The sequence below is a fragment of the Leptonychotes weddellii genome, chromosome 16, assembly GCF_054177405.1.
Source record: "Leptonychotes weddellii isolate Sample4059 chromosome 16, ASM5417740v2, whole genome shotgun sequence".
In the NCBI taxonomy this organism is placed as follows: domain Eukaryota; kingdom Metazoa; phylum Chordata; class Mammalia; order Carnivora; family Phocidae; genus Leptonychotes; species Leptonychotes weddellii.
The window spans coordinates 48905326-48917929 of NC_138384.1; the positions used below are offsets into that span (position 1 = coordinate 48905326).

A 12604-nucleotide genomic window follows, 5' to 3' on the forward strand; every position below is an offset into this window, starting at 1 on the left:
AAACTAATTCCTAACCTCTTATAGACAAAAATGATATTCAGAGCATTGTTTGGGAATGTGCGTGTCGTGGTTATTAATAATTAAATTGTGGGGTGCCTGGGTGGCTCAGTTGGTTAAGCGACTGCCTTCGGCTCAGGTCATGATCCTGGAGTCCCGGGATCGAGTCCCGCATCGGGCTCCCTGCTCGGCAGGGAGCCTGCTTCTCCCTCTTACCCTCCCCCCTCTCGTGTGCTCTCTGTCTCTCTCATTCTCTCTCTCTCAAATAAATAAATAAATAAAAATCTTAAAAAAAAAAAATTAAATTGTGGGGCGCCTGGGTGGCTCAGTTGGTTAAGCGACTGCCTTTGGCTCAGGTCATGATCCTGGAGTCCTGGGATCGAGTCCCGCATCGGGCTCCCTGCTCAGCGAGGAGCCTGCTTCTCCCTCTGCCCTCTTCCCTCTCATGCTCTCTGTCTCTCATTCTCTCTCTCTCTCAAATAAATAAATAAAATCTTTAAAAAAAAATTAAATTGTTAAATAATTTGAATTTCACCCCTTCTTGGTAGGAAATGACTTACATTTCTGGGAGTTTAGATCTGCATCATCTGGAATGATAGCTGATGACTAAGCACCTAGAATGTATCCCATAAGACTGAGGAACTGAACTTTTAATTTTAATTAATGCAAATTTTAACTTTAAAACTGATATTCTATTCAGTTTTCATTTTCTTTTTTTTTTCTTTTTTCCTTTTTTTCCTTGTTCTTTTTCACTAGTCACATTCAGTTTTCATTTTCTAAACTTTTTAAAAGTTTGCTTGTTTGTTTGTTTGTTTGTTTATGTAATCTCTACACCCAATGTGGGGCTTGAACTCATGACCCCGAGATCAAAAGTTGCCTGGTCCTCCAACTAAGCCAGCCAGGCACACCCCCGCCATTCAGTTTCTAGAAAGCTTATGTGTGTATGAGACAGCTTGGGTAGGAAAATTTACCTTTCTTTTGCATATTTTATGAAATCTAGATAGAGATCAAGTATTTCCAATGACAATTTAGATATTCAATGGATTTTAAAGACTTAGTATTAAAAAAACAGGTAAAATATTTCATTGATTTTTTCTTATAATAAAATACTTTAATGAAGTATTTGAAACAATTTAAAGCATCTTTTCATTGATTTTTTAAAAAGATTTTATTTATTTGACACAGAGAGAGAGCACAAGCAGGGGGAGCGGCAGAGGGAAAGGTAGAAGAAGCAGGCTTCCCGCTGAGCAAGGAACCTGATGTGGGGCTCAGTCCCAGGACCCTGGGATCATGACTTGAGCTGAAGGCAGATGCTTCACTGACTGAGCCACCCAGGCGCCCCTGATTTTTTTGAAATATTGTTTACAGGGGTGCATGGCTGGCTCAGTTGGAAGAGCATCCGACTTTGATCTTGGGGTTGTGAGTTCGAGCCCCACATTGGGGGTAGACATTGCTTAATAAATAAAACTTAAAAAATATTGTTTACACATTGAATTGATATTTTAGATAGACTAGGTTAAATAGTATTAAAACGAATTATCCCTGTTTGTGGGAGAATTTTAATGAATCTACTCAAAAATTTAAAATTACAAGCAAGGTTCACATTATATTGCAATTGGGCAGTACTCATCTAGACTCTAGATTTTTCTTCTTTATCTTTGAAATTGAAGTTCATATGATGTAATATTTTATTTTCCCCTTAACACTTGGCAAAATCTTTTATCCTAAAGATGCAAATCTGTTTTTCAGATAGATCTGCAGATATTTCTTCCATGAATTCTTTCTTTCTTGCTGTTCCCTCTGTTCTTTTTGTTTTTGTTTCTTTTCTTTGGAACTTCAATAAGATGGATGTTGGGATTTCTGGAGTTATTAACAGTACCTAAACATTTCATCCTTTCTCTTTGTGCTGAGTGCTGTTTGAAATGTACTTCCTTGCCCATCATTGAGATGGCTGTCCAGAGTTTCTTCTTTCTGTCCAGGAGCACAGTATATAAGCTGGAGTGCCTTGGGATTCATTTTTCCTGCTCTTATTTTGAAATTTGGATTTTTTTCCCCCTTAGTCACAGCTCCCTGTTTCCTATCTTTTTTTTTTTTTTAAAGATTTTATTTATTTATTTGACAGAGAGAGACACAGCGAGAGCAGGAACACAAGCAGGGGGAGTGGGAGAGGGAGAAGCAGGCTTCCTGCCGAGCAGGGAGCCCGATGTGGGGCTCGATCCCAGGACCCTGGGATCATGACCTGAGCCGAAGGCAGACGCTTAATGACTGAGCCACCCAGGCGCACTCCTGTTTCCTATCTTGCAGGGATTCAGCAAAACCTTCATGCCCCCAAAGACATAGCTTTAGGTTTTTGATATATTTTTTAAAGATTTTATTTATTTATTTGAGAGAGCTCAAGTGAGCATGAGCGGGGGGAGGGGCAGAGGGAGAAGCTGACTCCCCACTGAACAGGGAGCCCAATGCAGGACCCTGAGATCATGACCTGAGCTGAAGGCAAACGCTTAACCCACTGAGCCACCCAGGTGCCCCAGGTTTTTGAAATTTTAAAGTCTTCATAACTTAGTAAAGCCAGATCAGAAACTGTTCTCCTTTAAGGAATGTTCAGTAAACATGACCTTTTGAATTTTAGATAGAAGCTCCCACAATGACACCAAGTCAACAGCTTTTCTCAGAAGCGTCCCCAGAGATACACACAGTGGTGAGCACTAGGACAGAACTATTCTAAATCCTCCTTCCATGGCCCACTGATAAACTTCAATGCTTTATTATGGTTTTAGGTAATTACACTTCTCCCTGCCACCTGGTTTAGTGTAAACTACATTTTTAGTTGCTAGCACTGAATTCATGTGTACGTCCGTGGAAAAAGAGGAAGGATGAAGTGAAGCTGGCCAGATATGTTTTAAGCAGGAAATGCAGGATATCAATAATTCTAAGCCACTACCAACTGCTGAGATTTATCTCTGTAATCACATCATTCTCCCTCAGGTACTACTTATTCCTTGTTTTTGAAGATTTTTTTCCTCTGGAGATTTCCAAGCTCACAATCCCAGGACAAGATGACTGAATCCCTTTTTTCGGACTTTGGCTTGCTGTGGTACCTGGAGGAGCTCAGAAAGGAAGAGTTCTGGAAATTTAAGGCGCTCCTCAAACAAGAGCCTCTGCAACTTGACCTCAAGCCAATCCCGTGGACTGAGTTAAAGAAGGCTTCAAGAGAAGATCTAGCGAAGTTGTTGGACAAGCATTACCGAGGAAAGTGGGCATGGGAGGTGACCCTGAACCTATTTCTACAGATTGATCGGCGTGACCTCTGGACAAAGGCTCAGGAGGAGATCAGAAGTAAGTACAGGGTGAAGGGGCAGTGACCTACGGAGGAAGGTTGGTCTGCTGGGAGCTTGTAAGAATGAAGGTGATGTTATTGAGTTAGTGGCCATCCTCCATCAATTGAGAATGTGTTGTGGGTTGAGGGAGGCTTGGAGGTCATGGAGGAATTGCAAGCCAACTCTGGGCATACATGGGCTAGTGATGGACTGTGGATGGGTAGTGTCCTGCTCATCTAAGGGGTGTTTCCCCATTTTTAGGCAGTTCCTAAGCAGCAAGCCACTGTTAGGTCAGCTTGCCATATGTCCATAAGTTTGGTCTGAAAAGACATAATGAGCCCAGATGGATTTAGAAGGTTCATTGCTCACCCACAACAGGAACATGAGATTCATGCTCATGTCCATTCCTCTCATCCCTTGAATCTCTCAGCAGGGGGCTATGGAGGTGAGTTCAGGCAGATCTGTGTCATAGAAACCTAGAGAGTCAGAGATCCTGATCTTAGGTGATGCCTGCTGACAGCCCTGTCCCCTGCCCTCCAGAGACAGATACTAGCTTTGTTACCCTAGCATGTCTCCAGAGAGTGAGAGACATCTCTGAATTTCTCCAGAGGGGAAAGAAAGACCTGTTTTTAGAAACAAATCTTCCTTTGCCCCAGAGAGAGGAAGGACCACTGGTACATCCCAAGAATGTTTTCTAGTCATACATCCCTGAACAAAACCATTAGTGCCCTTTGCTTGGAAGGCATGCAGAAATTCCTCACCTAGTGTGGCATATATTTCTCTGGTGCAGGGTATGATCCTTGTCCACTTTTGTAATTTTGTTGACCTCCCATAATGTGGTGCCTTGAACATGGAAGGTACATCATAAGGGCGGGTTGAATGCATGATGGTTTAGGGGTTGGTTTCTGAAATTAACCTGTGATCAGCATGGTGGAACAGAAATCGCTTATTGTTTCAAGTCAGACAGTTGTGGGACAGACACCTGACCCTGATATTTATTCACTAGTGCAAATTAATCAAGTGATATATTCTCCCAACACTTTTTTGGTAAAGTGGGAGTAGAATGAGTCTTGATGGGTTATTGACATGGAAGACATGGTATCGGTAGGGACATTCTCAACCCTGGTTCCCGGTGGACACTCAGTAAATGATATAGTGCTTGTGGATTCTTTACTGGGGAGATGCGACCACCCCCCTTCTGGTTTGGAATGGAATTCACACTATGTAGCCTATAACTCTGAGACAGGCTTCCAGTTTTGGTCAAGTGCTTCCATGGACATGATTTTAGATAAATTATGGTCCTAACGAAAACTAAGTTAATGAGCCTGGTCATCCGTGGACATGCAGTAGTCTTTACATATGTGCACAAGTAAATCTCTAAGGGTCATTCTGAGTGTCAACGAGTGCACTTTTTAATTGTCTTGTATTTTCTCCCTGTGAACTCAGATAAACCCAACCCATACAGAAATCACATGAAGGAAAAATTCCACCTCCTATGGGAAAAGGAAACCTGCCTTCTGGTTCCCAATGATTTCTACAAAGAAATCACAAAGTGTGAGTATGAAAAGCTGCATGCTGCATACAGCACCAGCCAGGCAGGAGAGCCTTCACCCACTGTGGTCTTGCAAGGTCAGAGGGAATCAGGAAAACAACACTTTTGAGAAAAGTGATGCTGGAACAGGCAGAGGGGAACCTATGGAAGGACAGATTCACATTTATCTTCTTCCTCAATGGCTGTGAAATGAACGCTATGACCAAGACCAGCTTCGTGGAGCTCATCTCCAGGGACTGGCTTCAGTCTTCAGAGCCAGACGAGGACATCTTCTCTCAGCTGGAGAGGATCCTGTTCATCATGGATAGCTTTGAGGAACTGAAATTTGACTTGGAGCAAACGACTCAGTTGTGCGATGACCAGAGACAGCGACAGCCAATGCAGATTATCCTGAGCAGTTTGCTGCAGAAAAAAATGCTTCCAGAGTCTTCTCTGCTTACTGCATTGGGAATAGTGGGCATGAGAAAAAATTTCTTGTTGCAGTGTCCAAAATACATAACCCTCTCAGGATTCTCTGAACATGAAAAGAAGCTGTATTTCTACCATTTCTGCCGCGAGAGGAGTAAAGCCCTGAAAGCCTTCAGTTTTGTGAGGGGCAATATGCCGCTGTTTCTCTTCTGTCATGATCCCCTGGTATGCTGGTGGGTCTGTACTTGTATGAAATGGCCGCTGGAGAGAGGAGAAGACCTTGACATTGTGTCTGAAAGCACCGCTTCTTTGTATGCATCCTTTTTTATTAGTGTATTCAAATCAAGAAATGAGAACTGTCCACCGAAGCAGAGCAGAGCCTGACTGCAAGGCCTGTGTTCCTTGGCTGCAGAGGGAATATGGACTCGCATGTTTGTGTTTTGCCATGGGACCTCAGGAGGAATGGGGTATCTGAGTCCGATGCCTTGATGTGGATGGGCATGAGACTCTTCAAGGGATGGCGAATGCTTTCCCTTCATACATGTGTGCCTCCAACAGTTTTGTGCCTCCATGTTCTATCTGCTCAAAGAACCCAAGGACAATCCTAACCCGGCCATTGGAAGTGTGACCCAGCTTGTGACAGCAAGCACGAGTCAGGTCCAAGGCCACATGTCCCAGATGATAACATTCTTGTTTGCATTTTCAACTGAAAAAATAACCAACATGCTGGAGACATCCTTTGGTTTTCTCCTGGCCAAAGAGATAAAGCAGGAAATAACCCGATGCCTTAAAAGTTTAAGTCAGCATAACTCTGGTCAGGAGGTGGTGAATTTCCAGGAATTGTTCAGCAGTTTGTTTGAGACCCATGAAAAAGAGTTTGTAGCACAAGTGATGGATTTCTTTGAGGAAGTTAGTGTTTATATTGGTAACACAGAAGACTTGGTGATATCTGCATTCTGCCTAAAACTTTGCCAAAATTTGCATAAACTTCACCTGTGTATAGAAAATGTCTTCTCAGATGACTCTGGATCCAGCACAAAGTGAGTCCATCTATAATCTCTCCCACCCCCCATGCCACACACGCCATACTTGTTGCTTGTTTCAGGTCCCAGTGGATACTTCATGGATCCTTATACTTAAAAAAACCGCCCCCCAAAACCCATGGCTTTTGTAACCAGAGAGACTTCGCTTTGAATTCTGGCTCTGGCATTTGCTAGCTGTGTCACCAAGAACAGTAACTTCTTAAGTTTTTCTATCTGTATAAAGAAGCGTGACACTTTACCTACTTGGTGGGGCCAGTATGAGGTTGAAAGGTAAGCAGCTTTTACTGTTGCCATGACTATGCTTCCCGCTGCCCCCATAGCATTTGAGCGTATCTATCAGGAAGGGACTCTTGGAAGCTTGTGAGTGGTTTCCTTGGGCTTCTCCTCTTTGCTGGTCTAACCTGTGTCTTTTCACCAGCTGGTTCAGATTACCAACTCACACTTCAGTTCTGATAGTCTATTAATAAATTATTTTTACTCTTCCAAAAAAAAAAAATATATCACCTTTCACGGTCACACTTTTGGTTTTTAGTTTTTTAAATTGAGGTATAGGGCGCCTGGGTGGCTCAGATGGTTAAGCGTCTGCCTTCGGCTCAGGTCATGATCCCAGGGTCCTGGGATCGAGTCCCGCATCGGGCTCCCTACTCCTTGGGAGCCTGCTTCTCCCTCTGCTTCTCTCTCTCTCTCTGTCTCTCATGAATAAATAAATAAAATCTTTAAGAAAAAAAAATAAAAAATAAATTGAGGTATAATTGACACATAACATTATACGAGTTTCAGGTGCACAACATCATGATTCAGTATTTGTATATGTTGCAAAATGATCACCACGATATGTCTAGTTAACAGCCGTCACCATGCATAGTTATACAATTTTTTTTTCTTGTGATGAGAACTTTTTTTAAAGTAAACTCTATACCCCACGTGGGGCTCGAACTCATGACCCCAAGATCAAGAGTTACATGCTCTTCTGACTGAGTCAGCCAGGTGCCCCATGATGAGAACTTTTAAGATCTGCTCTCTTAGCAACTTTCAGATATGTAGTACAGTATTATTACCTACGGTCACCAGGCTGTACATGACATCCCCAAGGCTTTATTTTATACCTGTATGTTCTTATTTTTGGATATAGTTCTCCATTTCACTGGTGGATCACCAAATACCAACCTTCATTTACACCACTAAGCTTTGTTACCTAACGGAGGAAGAAGTATAGACTGAATACGGTTGAGTAGCTTGTCCAGAGTCACACAGCTAATAAGTGGTTCAGATGGGGTTTGATCCCAATTACTCTGGCATCAGGGTCCATTTCCTTAACCACTAGGCCATATTGACTCAGTGTACCTGGCTGCCCCTCTCCTTGTTCAGGCATGGGTGTCCATGCGTCAGCTTTGAGGGGCCCTGAAAATGGCGTTCTGCTTGTTTTGTGAATGTGTTGAGTTGCTTTGAGCCATTGGAGAGTCACAGTCTTTGTTCTCCCCGTAGTCTCAGTAAGAAGCTCTCCTTTTGGCGAGACCTTTGCTCTGTGTTCACCACCAACAAGAACTTCCAGATGGTTAGATTTGGACAACTGTAATTTCAGTGAAGCCTCCCTGGCGATTCTCTGTAAGGCTCTGGCTCAGCCTGTTTGTAAACTCCAAAAGTTCATGTAAGTTGGATGTTAACTGTTCTTTAAATAACTGAGTTTCATTCTTTCTACTCTGGCTTTTTTGGAAAGGCCAATGTGTAAGCACAGAGCTACAATCCAATGTCTCAAGAAAAGTTTTGGATCACTTGCCCTGATACCAATGTTATATTGAGCAAGAAGAAACTGTTGGCAAATGGGGGGGGGGACTTCAGAACCAAACATTGTCAAGGGGCTCAGGCCCCAGTCACCACAGGTCAGTTTCTAAGCACTAATGGGGAAGTGCTTGGTTTTCTGCGCCACAGAGCACTCCCCTTCTCAGCGCACCAGCTCACTTGCGTGTAGCCTGTTAGTAGAAAGCTACAAGTTCACGTTGGCACAAAGAAAGTGTAAGTTTTTAAAGCAGAGTATGCATTTCAGGGACATCAGTCTTTCGTTTGGATTACATGACCATGTGTGTTTTGGTTTGGGGGTACGTTTGGGAGTTTTTCTCTAACAGATGTTTTATTTATTTATTTATTTAAAGATTTTAGTTATTTATTTGACAGAGAGACACAGCGAGAGAGGGAACACAAGCAGGGTGAGTGGGAGAGGGAGAAGCAGGCTTCCCGTGGAGTAGGGAGCTCGATGCGGGGCTTGATTCCAGGACCCTGGGATCATGACCTGAGCCGAAGGCAGACGCTTAACAACTGAGCCACCCAAGTGCCCCAACTCTAACAGATGTTTTAAATGTAGTGGTTGGAGAGCCGCAGAGGGAATTTGGTGACACTTGCTGGGATGTTGATGGGTGAATAGATGTTTCCCAGGTAACGAAGGGACCAATGGGAAAATAGCCTTAAGTTCATGAAGGAAAAAAATAATAAGAATAGACATAGAGACTAGGCAGCATTTATAAAACAGCTCTTTAGCACAGAGCTGGCCGCTTTAGGCACATTCCTTATCTGTATTGTTTCCTTTTAATCCTCAAACGGTCTCACTGTCACCTTAATACAGATCACACACAGAAGCCCAGAGGAGCACACAGCTACTCCCTGGTACTTTGGATATCTGGGTTTGCCTGGGTCATGTTCTTCTCTTCACCCCCAGAAGTTTATCTCTTTCAGCTTAAATGTAACTCCTCCTTCAGCTCAAAGCTCACTTCCTTTTTTTTAAAGATTTATTTCCTTATTTGAGAGAGTGGGGGGAGGGGCCGAGGGAGGGAGCATCTCAAGCAGACTCCCTGTTGAGCAGGGAGCCCAAAAGTGGGGCTCGGTCCCAGGACCCTGGGATTATGACCTGAGCCGAAATCAAGAGTTGGCCACTTAACCTACTGGGCCACTCAGGTGCCCCAAAGCTCACTTCTTCATGGAAGATTTTCTATGCTCCCAAAGCACTTTTTATATGTCTTTTTTTGGTCATAGTTATCACACATCTAATTATTGGTTGCTGTCTTTGTGCAGAAGAGTTAATATAGTAGGTCTGAGACTGTTGTCCTTAGAAAGGCCTGCTTACTAGGTTGGCTCTTGGCTGGCATGTTGGAACTTGGGTTTTGGGGAGAATTCCCACCACCCTAACTGATAAGAAGGGCTCACTGTTCCCATACTGTGTAAACAATGTGGTTTATGCTGAGACTTGTTGTCCTTCTGTGAGTCTGAGATTTTGGCTCGTGCTGGGCAGTGGGTGCCTCTGTGACCATCCCGATAAACACCCTGGGTGCTGAGTCTCCAACAAGCATCCCTGGTAGATGACTTTTCACATGCATTGTCACAGTGTGTTGCTGGGGGAATTTGGCTCGTCCAATGGCGACTCCATTGGCAAAGACCCTTGGAAGCTTGCACCTAGTTTCCTCTGGATTTTGCCCTTGTGCCTTTTTCCTTTGTGGATTTTGCTTTCTGTCTTTGCACTGTAATCAATCATAGCCATGAGTGCAACTATATGCCAAGTCCTGTGGGTCCTAGCAGGTCACTGAAGCCAGGGGAGGTCTTGGGGACAGTGTTTCTGTGTTGAGTACACCACCATGATGGGAGAGGTGATACCTCTTTGTCCTCATATCTCCACCAGCTAGCAAAACACAGAGCTTTGTAGGGGCTCATTAAATATCTGTTGAATGAATGAATGGATCCCTGTATTATGAAAATGGGTTCTTTATTTCAGATAAGGAAACTGACTCAGAAATGAACTGGTAAAGACCCCACACAGAGTAAAATGTGGGTCATTGAACTTTTGTTTTCTTCTGGGAAATGTGTTAAAGATAAAGTAGGGGACTGGTGTGCTCATAAATGGGCTTTTAGCATATGAATTTTAGTGCCAGATATGAGGAATAGTATAGCAAGGGAGAGGTTGTGAGTGGGCTCGAAAGTGAGCAGTCTGTCGGTGAATTAATTAATTAATTAATTAATTTTATTGGTGAGTTTAGATGCGGTCAATGTGATGACCACATGAAGGAGATGAGTAATTCGAGACATCCAGGTGAAGGCATGAATTAAATTGTGCATGTCTTCCCTCAGGTTGCAAAATGAGGAAGAGAGTTTTTCTTCACAGTGTACATGGAAACCAGTCATTGGTATTATACCTAAAGTTCTTTAGCTTTAGCTTTAATATCACTGGATTCATTTTTAAGTGGTCAAACAAGATAGAGATGATGAGTTTGGCCATTTGTCCTCCCAAATATCTAGCCATATGTCTTGGAATCAAGAAATAGTATTCCTTCTCTTTCTTCTCCTATACATGCGATTTTAAAACAGTGTAATTGAGGGAAGCCTGGGTGGTCAGTCTGTTAAGCGTCTGCCTTTGGCTTAGGTCCTGGTCACAGGGTCCTGGGATCGAGCCCCACATCGGGCTCCCTCTGCCCCTCCCCTCTGCTTGTGCTCTCTCTCTCTCAAATAAATAAATAGAAATCTTAAAAAAACACAAAAACAGTGTAATTGCTAGGATGAATAAAGAATGGGGAGCCTGGCTCATTCCCTGAACTTCAAATCCAATCTCTGTCCAGGCATGGGGTTTGAGGAATGTGGGAGGTAATTGTATTTGGGAATAGACCAATCTGTCTGTGATTCCTTGGGCCGTAACCCCTCTGTGAGCCAGGGAATCCATCCTTTTCTCTCAGTCTCTGCAGCTGCCACCTGACCTCCAGAAACCAGCACCACTCACCTGGGATGGTCACTCCAATCACCTCTGCCTCAGTGTCTTGGATCCTGTTTTGTCTTCCATCAATGTGTGTTTTCTTTCTTCCATATACAAGCCAGAGCAATCTTAAAAAATAACATACACCTTAAAATCCTTTCCCTGATTTCCCATAACTAGGAAAAAAAATTCTACTGGGCGTGAAGAGAAGAGCATGGCCATGTGGTCTGATCCCTTCTTTCCCCCTCGTTTATTCTCCACATCAGGCTGTGGCCTGAGGACAGTAACTCTCTTTCAAGCCCTTGACCAAGCTCATTTCTGCTTTGGAAACTTTGTTCTGGCTCTCCTCGTTTCTGGACAGTCTTTCTCTAGACTTCCGCTTGGCAAGCGCTTCCAAATGCTTTCTCTGACCATCACTCCCCCAAACTGAGCAACCCCCACCCCAGTCACTCCATAACTGCATCCTGTGGCTCTTGTCATGAAATTGTGTCTTCCCCTTTGTCTTGCATCTCTCCTGAGTATGGGATGATAAGTTCTGTGAGTGCCTGGTCCTGGACCATCCCATTCACAGCTATACCCTCCACACACCTTGGCCCACGATTGGAAGGTCAGGATTTGCTGGATGAAGAGAGGGCACAGGTAGTTTGTGGTGGTTGCATAGTTTAAGGATCATCCTTTAAAGCAGAAGATCTTGTGTCAATAAGTATCTGTATTTTTCTCTGGGAATGCCTTTAGAGTGTGGGCCTTTCTTCTGTTACTTACCCACCTCCCATCTTACACCAATGCTACCTCTCATGTAGGTATCACAAAACACCAAATTGTTACTGAAGAGTGTGTGGCCACTTTGGACAACTTCACTGATTTCTTAGCTTATTCATGCTTCTGTGTCTTGTTCTGTCCAGTTGAGTTCATTGTTCTCTCTACGTCATTGTGTCCAGTGGCTTTTCCAAGAGACTCTATGAGTCCAAAGTTGGAGTAAATTTGAGACTAACATCCTCTCCCTTTTAATGGTACCCTTTAATGATGAGAATGCACATTGAATATTGGAGATGTTTTTTCCTTATTTCTTTGAGTCTATTGGTTTATTTCTCAAATCCAGCTTTGTAGAGTAGAGATTTTCTCCCCAGTTTTATGGAGGTATAATTTATATATAATACTGTATTAGTTTTAGGTGTACGACATGATGATTTGATAAATGTATACATTGTGAAGTGATCTGGTGCTTCACTTCACAGAGTGACACATTTTTTTTCTTTTTTTTAAATTTAAAAAAAAATTTTAAATGTATATATGTATGTATTTATTTTATTATGTTATGTTAGTCACCATACAATACATCATTAGTTTTTTTTTTTTTTTTTTTAAAACAACATATTGCAACTTTATTAGATTTTTTCTATTTTACTAGCTGTTTGGACTCAACAAAGGCCTTAGTAACCTGTCACTTTAACATCTTCAGGTGTCACCGTACAGAACACAAAATCTGACTGGATGGCACCTGTCAACCTGTCGAACAGAACAACCGTTAACATCACAGCTGTAGTCATGTAATGTTTTTATA

The 12604-nt window shown here is 42.9% G+C and overlaps 1 protein-coding gene across 1 annotated transcript; it reads left to right on the plus strand.

Moving 5' to 3' along the window:
• The first annotated feature begins 3053 nt into the window (after window positions 1–3053).
• Window positions 3054–7969, plus strand: NLRP9 (NLR family pyrin domain containing 9). Its single transcript, XM_006752505.2, is given in 7 exon segments — window positions 3054–3333; window positions 4761–4943; window positions 4946–5719; window positions 5722–5785; window positions 5787–6314; window positions 7803–7872; window positions 7874–7969. Coding segments are annotated over 7 exon segments (1995 nt in total).
• Window positions 7970–12604: the final 4635 nt, after the last annotated feature.